The sequence below is a fragment of the Anolis carolinensis genome, chromosome 2 (genome assembly GCF_035594765.1).
Source record: "Anolis carolinensis isolate JA03-04 chromosome 2, rAnoCar3.1.pri, whole genome shotgun sequence".
Lineage (NCBI taxonomy): Eukaryota > Metazoa > Chordata > Lepidosauria > Squamata > Dactyloidae > Anolis > Anolis carolinensis.
In genome coordinates, this window is record NC_085842.1 from 178,855,065 (window position 1) to 178,868,262 (window position 13,198).

General features: G+C 42.3%; 2 protein-coding genes across 4 annotated transcripts in view; one reads left to right on the top strand and one right to left on the bottom strand.

Annotated features, from left to right (window-relative positions):
• The window catches only part of apex2 (apurinic/apyrimidinic endodeoxyribonuclease 2), a 116,471-nt gene that overhangs the window by 81,302 nt on the left and 21,971 nt on the right, over nucleotides 1-13,198 (bottom strand). The window lies entirely within an intron of this gene.
• alas2 (5'-aminolevulinate synthase 2) overlaps nucleotides 1-13,198 on the top strand; it is a 31,750-nt gene that overhangs the window by 12,476 nt on the left and 6,076 nt on the right. For 2 of the 3 annotated variants that reach the window (XM_003215740.4, XM_008122742.3), the window contains 4 exons: nucleotides 4,028-4,219; nucleotides 10,046-10,186; nucleotides 10,276-10,374; nucleotides 11,855-12,077. In XM_003215740.4, coding sequence (XP_003215788.3) covers nucleotides 4,045-4,219; nucleotides 10,046-10,186; nucleotides 10,276-10,374; nucleotides 11,855-12,077 — 638 coding nt within the window. In that variant the 5' untranslated portion in view covers nucleotides 4,028-4,044. Of the gene's footprint in view, nucleotides 1-1,800; nucleotides 1,823-4,027; nucleotides 4,220-10,045; nucleotides 10,187-10,275; nucleotides 10,375-11,854; nucleotides 12,078-13,198 lie in introns of those variants that run through there. The other variant, XM_062971186.1, reaches the window with a different exon arrangement.

A 13,198-nucleotide genomic window follows, 5' to 3' on the forward strand; every position in this document is an offset into this window, starting at 1 on the left:
CTTGGGCAAGCAGTACTCAGAGGTGGTTTTGCGAAATCCTGCCTCTGAAATACAGCTTACAGCACCTGGGATTTGTTTGCGCTGTCCCATCCATGTACTAACCAGAGTTGGACCTGCTTAGCATCTACACGTATGCAGGATCTGGGGCCTTTATTCCACGACAAGGCAGGCAGTGTCAAACACAAGGCCCGTGGCTGAATCCAACCAGCCCTATCATTGCATGTGGCCCTTCAAGATACTGGACTGTAACTCCTGCATTCCTCATCATTAAACTTCATGACTAGAGCTGATGGGAGTTGTTATGCACTAACATCTGGAAGGCTGCTATTTGTTCTGTTTCGTCAGGATGGTAGGTTTTGAATTCGGACATAAGGCTTGTGGATATGATGCCTGACTTCAAAATGTCCTTTAACCTTTCTGCAACATCAGAACCAAAAGTGTTATTTGATTGCAATTCCCACCATCCCCAGTCCACATGGCAGATAATAAAAAATGATGGGAGTTGTCATTCAATAACATATGGGGACCCAAACTGACTAAATATTAAAGAGCACTGGCCACTATATATAGTTGATCATTTTTATCCACAGATTCTCTGTCTATGGATTCAATGGCCCTTTGAAGGCAACTATAAGGCCAACATGAAACTCAATGAAAATGAGTTTCACACCCCTGCTTTAGACTATGTAGGCCATATATCGACTATACTTTTTTTTGAGGCAAAGATTGCTCTCAATAACATGTCTCAAAGTTCCACTTGCCAGCCTGGGAGGTACAAGGGAGGGTCATAGCTTCATGTTAATTAAAGACTACTCTCGTTTTAGAATTGTTTGGAAAGGAAACTAGACATTTAAGGCGACTTTAAATGCAGACAAGAAACAAACATATCTATTTTTGAGTAGGTGAGAAAGCCTTTTTGTGGTCTGACTCACTGGTGAAAACAAGAAGCAACTTGGTTTTTTGTTGGTTTGCTAGATTTATAAGCCAAACTTATGTATAAGTATAGCATTGTTATTGTTGTGTGCGGACAAGTCGACTCCATTATATGGTGGCCTCATCATATGGTTCTCTTGACGATATTGTACAGAAGGTATTGGTGCCATTGCCTTTCGCTGATACTGAGAGAGTGTGCCTTGCTAAAATCACTCAAGAGCTTGCAGAACTGAGTGGGAATTCGAACTCTGGTATCCTAGAGTTCCAGTCCTACATACAGACCTAGGTAAAGGTTTCCCCTGACATTAAGTCTACTCGTGTCCAGCTCTGGGGGTTGGTGCTCATCTCCATTTCTAAGCCAAAGAGCCGGCGTTGTCCGTAGACACCTCCAAGGTCATGCTCCCGCCTTATTATCCAAGATATTCGCTTATCCAAGCTTCTGCCGGCCCATTTAGCTTGGATAAGTGAGACTCTACTATATTGCCTATGTAGCTTTGCCTCTGCATATATCATATAGCCTTTATATAGACAATATAAGCACTTTGTATGAACCAAAGTACAGTAGAGTCTCACATCCAACATAAACGGGCCGGCATCGTAAATTGCTTAAATTAGCCTCTCCGCATAAAGCAGTACCTGCATTTCCTACTCAACAGATGCAACTGTCTTTCAGCTGCATAGGTCAACAGCAAACTAGACTATTAATGGACTATTGGGCTGGCTCGAACTCATAACCAGTAGTGATTTATTGCAGCGGGTTGCTAACCAGCTGTGCTACAGCCTGGTCCTCATAGAATCATAAAGTTGGAAGAGACCTCGTGGGCCATCCAGTCCAAGAAGCAGGAAAATCGCATTCAAAGCACCCCCGACAGATGGCCTTCCAGCATGGGTAAGAAATAGGGGGTCAAGGATTGATCATTCCAAGCCCCCCAAAGACAGTAAGAAGGATTAGGGAAAGAGGCAAGCAATGCCTACATTCTGGTTTATCAGCTGAGAAAGGCAAACAGCTATGAAACTCTAAAAGAAGAGCCAGGAGACTCTTGCTCCAGCCTCCAAGCAGATGCCACTGAAGCAGTTATCTCACTCAGCTTGTGTTATCTCACTTGGTTGTGCCATGGTTTCCCACAACTTCTTGTGACAATAACAACATCTGTTAAGAGGCCAAAGAAGGATAATTCATTGTTCAGAATCTTGTGACTGGCACTGCTTGGAACACTCTGCTCCAATCCAGCTGATAATGGACACACAATACAAAACAAATGCCATAACCAGAAAAGGGGAAGAGAAGTGATTCTTTCAACTGCTCATTTCATCCTTCAAGTCATTTCTGACCTATGGGAAACAGAAGGCCCATATCACAGTTTTATTGGAACATTTTGTTCAGAATAAGTTTGTCATTGCATCCTTCTAAGCAGGGCCGTAGCCAGAAAAAAAATGGGGGGGGGGTGAAAGTTTTTTTTTTGCAAATCATGAAGAGTAGTTCCATAACGCAAAATAATTTAAAAATCAGGCTCCATCGATAAACTTCAATGGACACTCATGGGGATTTGGGTTAACCAGTTAAAATTAATGAGTAAGCCAGGGATTTTTTTAAAAACTGAAAATTTGGGGGGGGGGGGGTTGAACCTCTAAACCACCACCACCACTACCCCGTGGCTACAGCCCTGCTTCTAACACTGAGAGAGTGTAACTCACCCAAAATCACTAATGTCTGAAATATATAACATGCTTTCTGTGTTGTTCTAGTGCAACAATTTCTAAAAGCAAAATTGAAGCAGGTTGGCCCCAGTGGGTTTCCAGTTTTCAAAGGACATATAGTTGTTTCTTCTCACTCAGTCCTCATAGAAAACAAGAAATTATTAGCATAGCCCTTTGAAATAACATATCCACTTGGAAACAAACTCTTGGACTTTTCTTTCCAATAATTCCTCCATGGTGTTTCTTTTGAAGTGACATTGAAAAAACGCATGCTTCTGGTTGTGATTGATACTTTCCCTTGACCCCAGGATTCATTCTAAGCCTTTGTCCTAATGGGCATCTTGAAACATATTACATTTCGACATCATCAGTATATTGTAAAGCAAACGGCATAACCACATCATCTTCTGTTTTGTTTGAGCTGCTGCTGTTGTGTGCCTTAAAGTCATTTAAGACTTGGTGATTCTAAGGCGAACCTATCACAGGGGTTTCTTGCCAAAATTTGTTCAGAGGAAGTTTGCCATTGCCTTCCTCTGAGGCTGAGAAAGTGTAAACTTTCCCAAGGTCAATCAGTGCGTTCCCATGGCTGAGCAGGGATCCGAACCCTGGTCTCTAGTCATTCAAACCACTACATGCAACTGTTCTACACAATTATAAACTTTTATATGCAGAACTAAATATGAGCTAATATTGACTAGCTAGGTACTTAGTATTAAGGTTGTACTATTAATATAGGACAATGACGACTGTACCAATGTTATACTATTAATACAGGAACATAAGTCTCCTTTGTGCAGAGAAAAAGTGGGATATAAATATCCCGTATGTATTCGAATCTAATGCTCACCTTTTTTTTTTTACTAAATTACCTTCCCAAAATTAGGGTGCACATTAGATTCACATAATATGGTAAATACTTTTTTGGGTTTCAGGGTTTCGAAAACTGAGGTGCGCATTAGATATGATGGTGCATTAGACTCGAGTAAATACGGTAATGATAATGATAATGATGACTTGAAGGCACACAACAACAACCATCCTAATTAACTTGACTATCTCATCAGGCAAAAGCAGGCTCACAATTCCCATTGAGTTTATGTTGGTTGAAATTGTTCTTCATTTTAAATATTCACTTTTTTGCACTATGAATAAGATATGTACAGTGTGCATAGAAATTTGTTCATGTTTTTTTCAAACTATAGTCTGGTCCTCCAACAGTCTGAAAGACCATGCTTACAAAATCCTTAGCTTACAAAGTTTAAGGAACCCTGGACTAGTGAGTAGCCTTTGAAAAGACCTGAAATCATTCAACGTCTTGATGAGGGAACACAAGCCAGCAGACAATCTCAGCCATCATGATGCCTCCTCACTTCTGTTTTAATTTCCCTCCAAACAGCAGCAATTTTTGGTACCATGGCCTCTCTCCTACATCGATGCCCGTTCTTCACCCGAGATCCAGCCACCGTCCTGCACAAACTGCGTCCCTTGTTGGTCTGCAGTGCTCAGCGCTGCCCCGTCTTTATGACCCACAGTTTTTCCCAGTCTGTTGCCAACCTACAGCACGGAAAGGAGACTCCTGGGGACACTGGTAAGCCAGCTGAAGGATTGGAGAGACAAGGGATCTGGGTGTTGTGAGGGGGAACATGTACAGGTGAGGTGGGCTCTTTCAACACCATACACACTGTATGTATGTGTTGGAAATTACAACCTTCTTAAAGTCTCCTCTAGTAATTTGTTTATCTATAATCCTGTTACTTACTTATTGTTTGTATGTTCTGTATGCAGCTTTCTTTCCTTGCTCTATGTTTTTCCTGAGAAATTGTGGGAGGGGCTTCAGACCATGTGATCCGCTCTGAGACGAGCATAGACTCTATCAGACTTCTGTAGATTTTGGGTCTGCTCAGATCGCAGACATGCAAACACTTGCCTGCTGTTTATTCTAAAAGAGATGTTTTGACCGGATGGCACACAGAAACCATCTCAAACATATCTGTAACTGACCGATAAATTGTGTACCTCTGTATGCTGTACATATGAAGGTTGTTAGTAAACCAAATATGTTACTTTTACCGAAGCCTACTTCATTCTGTCTCTTGCATACATAATATAGAACAAGTTGTTTTATGAGAGAGTAGATATATTTTTGGGCACTGAAAAGCACTTCTGAAGAACTGCTATTTTTATGCACTAACATATTCTCTGTTTCCAAACAGTTCAGAGACAAGTTATTCAGTCTAATAATTGAAGCCAATTGCTTTGCATAATTACATTTGGTTTATACCACTTGAGAAGATTCTACTCAAATGGGTTTTTGGCTCTTCTCTAAAAAGGCTATAAATGCCATTCTCAGTATGGTCAAGTGGGAAAGTGGGAAAACTGTGAATTAAAAAACTGTGAATTCCTCCCTAGGAATCACTAGGTTCTCCAGCATTACTCTATGGTCAACTTCCACCTGAACTGACCACAGAATTGCTCTGGAGGACCTACAAATGCCTAGAGCTGTGGGTCCCGACCACTTTAGTTCAATGGTGGGGTCATGAAAAAAAATTCTGAATGTCACCTACTGGCTGTTTTAAACATTTACATTAATCTGTTATGCAATGTGTATGGTGGACTCTACAGAAGATGCTTCAGTTGTACTTCATAAAAAAGGAAATCATCCTGTTTAGCATGCCTTGCAAATACTGATTTGTTATCAGTAAATGTTTAATTTTTATAACTACAGAAAGTCCCCAGGTTACAAACATCTGACTTACAAACAACTTTTAGTTAAAAATGGGGTGAGATAACAAGATGGGAGAGAAATCTACCCCTTGGAAGGGAAATTCACTCCTGAAAGAGTTATCATGGGGAAAAGGAGTCTCTGCTGAAGCTTTCTCACCAATCCTTGATCCTACTACAAGCCATTTTTTTTCCAAAATCCAATTATTACAGGAAAAGAAAGTGAGGTGAAATCTTCTGAACAAGGGCACAGACAGGGTGTTAGCCCTTCCCTATGCTATCCAAAGATAGATGGACGGACGGACAGACAGATGGATGGACAGTTGGAATTACACTTTAGATGTGTACCTGTTCCAACTTACAAATTCAGCTTAAGAACAAACCTACAGAACCTGTCTTGTTCATAACTTGGGGACTTCCTGTATTTTATATACTTATATGCCCATGATCACATACATATTTATCAAGCTAAAGGGTCCTAAGTGGAAAAGTTTAAGAAGCTCTGTGCTAGAGAATCTAGATTTCCTTCAGGTTCCACAGATCATATAGGATTATATAACAGATCATATAGGATTCCAGCAGATATCTTCCCTGAATAGCCCATACCAATCCAGCCTGTAGATAAGCAGCTCACAGAACTGAATCCTTTCCTATACCAAATGAATACATAGAAATAAAATGAATGGAAAATGGACGGATGTAAGAACACTCTGCTGACACCTAGTGTACTCTGGATGGCGAATGCCTAGTGCGGAAGAAGCATTTTTTCCTGTGAATCCCCATCTTCAGTCTGGTTTAAGACTGTGCATGAGTCTTGTCATTAAAAAAGGAGATTCATAGGCTGATCCCAATTTGAAATGGCAGTTAATCCTCCTGAATAAGATCAGAAGGCAATATCTGGATATCATGTAGGAAGGAACATGGATTAGGGGTGGAGTACATGCTTTTCCTAAGAAGGTCACCACATACTGTACATTCCTTGGTGACTCCTCTTAAAGGATCAATTATTAGACAACAGAAGAAAAAAATCTCCAGCTGAAATTGTTCAGACTAGCAGCTATAACGTTGTTGTAATTACACTATTGCACATCTTACAACATTTTACAGATGAAAATTGAGACATGTGTGGTCCAGTGACATCAGAACATGGTAAACATTATTAACAAAAGCCAAGGGAAGCTGCAATAGTTTGCTTTTTGCCTGAAACAACAGGGAAGGGCAAGACTCTTCCTTTTCCTGCAGTTGGGTTAGACTGCAGCTCCCATTATTCCTTTGATGGAAAGGACAATATTAGATTAGATATCTGTAATTGGTTAAGCAACTGAACCCAAAGGGTGCTCACCAATGGTTCGTCTTCATCCTGGAAAGAAGTGACTGGTGGAGTACCACAGGGTTTGGTCCTGGGCCCAGTACTGTTCAACATCTTTTTAATGACTTAGATTAAGGTTTAGAAGGCATGCTTATCAAGTGTGACAGTGCGAGTGGCGCCATCTATATGTCGAACTGTAAGTTGCAAGATTTGAATTGTATCATGCCTGATTTTGCTTTTACCCTGTAAATGTAGTTGGATTGAATGGATATTTACAGCTGTCAATCAATGTTGTTTGCACCAGCTATATTGCTTCCTCAGCTCAATTTTTGGCTTCACCTTTTCCTAGAGTAGGACAGTGTTCCTTTTTTCATTCTACCATCAAGCTTTCTATCAGATGGACGTGAGAGAGAGACTTGGCTCTAAAAGCCCTTGATTATAGGGAGCGGTCAACCCTCCTGCTTAAGGAGCTCCACTGGCTGCCGTTCACCTTCCGGACCCAATTCAAGGTGCACGTGATCACCTACAAAGCCCTGAACGATTTGGGACCCTCCTACCTTAGTGATCGCCTCTCCCCCTACGAACCTGCACGATCTCTTCGTTCGTCGGGGGAGGCCCTCCTCTCGCTCCCACCTCCGTCACAAGCACGGTTGGTGGGGACGAGAGAGAGAGCCTTCTCCGTGGTGGCCCCCCGGCTCTGGAACTCGCTCCCCAGGGAAATCAGGCAAGCCCCCACCCTGGTAGCATTCAGAAAGAGCTTGAAAACCTGGCTCTTTACTCAAGCTTTTACATAAAGATTGCTAATCCAGAAGCAATCTGTATCTGTGACCATTCTTGTACCGGTTTGCACTTTTTACCTTTGTCAACTCGATATAGACACAGGGTCTATTCCCATCCCAATTTGCACTTCCCAGAATTTGCAGCACTTTATCAGTCACCTCGTGTTTACAATATTTATATGGTGCACCTTACCCAGTCTACTTTTACAATCTCTCAGTTTTAATCCATGTTTTTATTAGTTCTTGTTCTTTATTGGCTAATGTTTAATTTTTAATTTTTTTTATTGTGCAAGTTGTTGTCTATTGCTGTGTTTTATACTGCTACTGTTTTTATTTGGGCTTGGCCCCATGTAAGCCGCCCTGAGTCCCCTCCGGGGAGATAGAGGCGCGGTATAAAAATAAAGTTATTATTATTATTATTATTATTATTATTATTATTATTATTATTATTATTGATTAAGTTACCTCTCAGCACCAATTCTGAGGTTCTTACCCTTGAGACTAATGCTTCATGTTCAGGGCCAACCTGAACAACGTTGAGGAGTCTCAAGTGCCTTCAAATCAGTTATTTGGCACCAGAGGAAGACCGTTTCTTCAAACATAGGCCATTTGGACTGAGGCTGAGGATTGCTCCGGCATTCACAGCCACTGAGAAAGAGGGACCTGGAAAAGCTTCTCAGCTACAGAGTTCCTTGGGCTTAAGACAACCAAAGACTGTAATGTATATTTTCCTTTGCCCCTTTGAAACTTCCAGCTTATTGGGATAAACTTTTGTGAACAATAAAACCAGTTTTGAGTTATCAAGAGTTTTGGTCCTTGGGAGTTCCAGTTTCCCTAAAGGAGGGCAAGAAGCAATCCCCTGGGGAAAGATGTCACGTCCATACCTCTTTCGCTAAGAGTTATAGCCCCAGGCACGATGGCACATCAAGTTTGCAGATGACACCAAATTAGGAGGGATATCTCATACTCCAGAGGACAGGATCAGAATTCAAAATGACCTCAACAGATTAGAGAGCTGGGTCCAAAATAACAAAATGAATTTCAACTATACTTAGGCAGAAAAAATGAAGGCAAAGATACTGGATGGGTAATGCCCAGCTCAACAACAGTCCATGTGAAAAAGATCTTGGAGTCGTCATGGACAACAAGTTGAACATGACCCAACAGTATGATGCAGCTAAAAAAGCTAATGGGACTTCGGACTGCATCAAAAGGAGTATAGTGTCCAGGCCGAGGAAAGTCATAGTGCCTCCCTATTCAGCTTTGGTTAGACCTCACCTGAAATAAGAGGAGACATGATAGCCATGTATAAATATTTGAAAAGATGTCATAAGAAAGAGGGAGCAGGCTTGTTTTCTGCTGCCCTGGAAACTAGGACTCAGAGCAATGAGTTCAAATTACAGGAAAGGAGATTCCTTCTGAACATTAGGAAGAACTTCCTGGCCATAAGAGCTGTCCAGCAGTTGAACAGTTGCCTCAGAGTCTAGTGGAGGCTCCTCCTTTGGAGGATTTTAAACAGAGGCTGGATGGCTATCTGTCAGAGGTGCTTTGAATGTACTTTTCTTACATGGCACAGGGTTTATTTATTTTATTTATTCATTTACAACATTTATACCCCGCCCTTCTCACCCGGGGGGACTCAGGGCAGCTTACAAAAATTGGCAAAATTTAATGCCCAATATGCAATCATCAAAACAAAACAATATAAACAGATCCACTAATAACATTGTTAAAACACATTATAAAAACCTTAAAAACGTATATATAATTAATTCCATTTGCTGAGATCCTCATGCTTCATCCTTAAATCATCCTTAAAACATTGCCTCATCAAGGCACTGGCCTCTCAATGTTGGGAAGCATTTATTTATTTGCGATATTTCTATCCCGCCTGGATGGTCCATGTAGTCTCTTCCAACTCTATGAGTCTGATTCTATGAAACTTTCCAGTGAGATAGAAGGCCAGGAAATAAAGCATGGAGCTTGGCAGGTGTAAAAAAAATGTAAAAAGGAGCTTCTTTGTAAAATGTGTAATTCATAAAAGGGTAAAGGTTTCCCCTGATGTTAAGTCCAGTTATTTATTTATTTACAGTATTTATATTCCGCCCTTCTCACCCTGAAGGGGACTCAGGGCGGATCACATTACACATATAGGCAAACATTCAATGCCTTAACATAGAACAAAGACAGAAGACAAATGCAGGCTCCGAGCCTGACTCTGACTTTGACTCTGGGGTGTGGTGCTCATCTCCATTTCTAAGCCAAAGAGCCGGCATTGTCCGTAGACACCTCCAAGGTCATGTGGCTGGCATGACTGCATGGAGCGCCGTTACCTTCCCGCCGGAACGGTACCTATTGATCTACTCACATTGGCATGTTTTCGAACTGCTAGGTTGGCAGGAGCTGGAGTTAACAGCGGCCGCTCATGCCACTCCCGGGGTTTGAACCCGGGACCTTTCGGTCTGCAGCTCAGCGCTTTAATGCACTTTGTCACCAGGGCTAATTCATAGAGGTCTGCTAAAGTCTTATTTCAATATAAGGCAATTTCCTGAATCCAGTTTAAGAAAGACATTAAGTCTTTTCTTCTCTTATTTATGTCCCCCAGCCTCCGTTCTGCAGCCAGTGCCTGCCTCTCTGCCCACCACCCAGTGCCCTTTTATAGAGTCGGAGCGCCAAAGCGGCCGGAGTCCCTTTGTGCAAGTGGCAAAACCAGAGGTCCAGGAGGATGTCTGGCCTTCCAAGACAGGTAAGGAAGGAAGGTCTTCCAATGCTAGGGATGGGAAAGAATTTATCTGATTTCTCCTATTTCTAACTGATGTTGCCCTTACTTTTTAGGGGTGCTGAGCTCTCTCCTTAGAGAGGTGCAATCCAGCCTCAAGAAAAAGCTGTGTCACTCTGGTGAAGTCTCACATCTCCTTCAGGACAACATGCCAGGTCAGTGGATGGGGGAGACCTCCCCGCTGCCTTGTCTGTGTGTTCTCAGGATCACAGTGAATGTGTGTGTGATGACACTGCAGGTCTACGTAATCTTCTAGAGGGGTTCCACCGGCACACATCTCCCCCTCCCAAATTAATAGAGGGGGCGTGCTTTGTTTCTATAGACTGGAGATACATATAAGCTCTCCAGGCATCTTGTTATACAGCAAACAGAAGTTATTTCCCATGTGAGCCGCCCTGAGTCCCCGTGGGGAGATGGTGGTGGGGTATAAATAAAGTTTTATTATTATTTATTATTATTTATTATTCTATAATAATATTTGTCCATGCAGCAATTTAACAGGACCATTCAGGGCCTGTAAAAATGACCACAGGTTGCCCAAACTTGCTCTAATGAAACACATAGTAAATGTAAAGGTTTTCTCCTGACATTGAGTCTAGTCATGTCCGACTCGGGGGTTGGTGCTCATCTCCATTTCTAAGCCAAAGAGCCAGCGTTGTCCATAGATACCTTCAAAGTCATGTGGCCAGCATGACTGCATGGAGCGCTGTTACCTTCCCGCCGGAGTGGTACCTATTGATCTACTCACATTTGCATGTTTTTGAACTGCTAGGTTGGCAGAAACTGGGGCTAACAGCGGGAGCTCACCCCACTCCCCGGATTCGAACCGCCGACTTTTTGGTCAGCAAGTTCAGCAGCTCACTGGTTTAACCCGCTTCATCACCGGTGGGCTATACAATGTTATACAATAGTGTCATAAAATGAGGCCCCTTATATAAACTGGCAAAATCAAGGTTTGCTTTGGGGAAGGGACTATTTTCAAGCCATCGATGATTAAATCCATGCATGCAGAGGGATGACTGTACTTATTTGTCACTAGGTGACTACAGCATAAAATGCATACCGGTATATCAATTTTGTTTTCCTGATTTATATTTAACCCCCTCATGCATTTTACTGAGAAGTATTTTGAGCTGGACTTTAATTTGTCTAACATTATTCCAAACCTGTCTTCTGGCTTGCAACCCCTGACTTGCCAAACATAGTCTACTACTTGCTTACTAAAATCCCAAAGCCTCACATTCCATCTATTATATGCCAGGCTCTACTCCCTTGTATTGTCAAAAGCTTTCATGGCCAGACACAATGGGTTGCTGTGAGCTTTTTGGGCTGTATGGCCATGTTCCAGCAGCATTCTCTTTTGATGTTTCACCTGCATCTGTGGCTAGCATCTTCAGAGGTTCCATTGGCAGTGAAGCAAGTGGAGTGTACATATACCTATGGAATGTCTGCTCCCTCGCCTGCTCAAAGGTGCCTTTCAGGATGGTAATCTACTAAATATTAACCAGGATACTTCCTATGAGTAATCAAATCCATTGTCGCTTCCCCTACCCACCAGTTGTCAGTCATCAGGACCAAATAAACTAAGTGTTGTGCATCCCAGGTGTTATCCAGGTCTCTATAATTTCCTCACAGGGAATGCCACGTTTGGTTATGATGCCTTCTTTGAGGCCAAGATACAGGCAAAGAAGAAAGATCACACCTACCGGGTCTTCAAGACAGTGAATCGCCGAGCTGATGCCTATCCGTTTGCTGACGACTATTCAAGCTCTCAGGTTGAATCGCAAGAGGTGTCCGTCTGGTGCAGCAATGACTACCTGGGAATGAGTCGCCACCCTCGAGTCTTGCAGGCCATCAAGTGAGTGTCAGGGGCTCTTAATTCTGTGCTTGTCACAGACATACTCAACCTCATCCAAAAAGGTGCAGCATGTCTCATTTACCTTGAGTCATTCTCGGGGCTGGTTGATGAGCTGGACCAGCAAATGTCTCCCCTCCTCCTACATATTCAAATCAAGATGCATTGGTCTGAAGCTCAGTCAAGTTACTCTTTTGGTACTGGCTTGATGTTCCAGATCATATGTGTTAAACCCAAGGCCCACAGGCCGAATCTGGCCCTCTATGTCATTTTATGTGGCCTCCAGATGCTTTACTACAACTCCTGTATTTCTCATTATAGACATCATGACTAGAGCTGATGGGAGTTGTGAAACAGCCACTTCTGGAGGGTTGCAGTTTCTTCTGTTTACTCAGAATAGAAGGCTTTGAATTTAGATACAAGGCTTGCGGATATGATGTCAGACTTTAAAATGCCCTTTGACCTTTCCCCAACCACAGAGCCACAAATACTATTGGGTTGCAGTTCGCATTATCCCCAGTTCACATGGTAGATAATCAAAAGTGATAGGAATGGTCATTCAGTAATATCTATGGACTCAAACTGGGTAAAAACTGAAGTATCCATAGATTCTCCATCTATGGATTTAGTGAAGACAACCATAATGCTAAGGTGGTCCTTAGTAAAAATGAGTTCGACACTCCTGCTCCAGATAATAAGATAACAGGACCAGGGGGTAAGAGAACCTTCACATTTCTCAATTTATGCTAGAAAGAATTAAGATTATTATTCTATCCCTACCTTCCACAGCTCCAGTAAGATGGAGTTTTTAAAAGGAGGCTGCTTTTCTCTGGTGTGAATTCTTACCAGTATGTCCTATCATCATTCCATTATCAGCTGCGGCTACAGCCCCAGCACACCAGTAAGGCCTGTTGTAGATTCAGTTTGCTTTTTCTTGCAATAGGCATCTAGGTCCAAAAGACTGCCACTGAGACCTCTAGTAGTGCCCAGGCGAGACGTCCTCATTTTCATCTCCAATAAAAGTAGGGCTTTTATAAAGTTAATGGGTCTTAACTGGGGCTCGCTATAGGTGCACACCATGAAGCAGCTCCACTGGCTGTCGATAAGTTTCTAGACCCAATTCA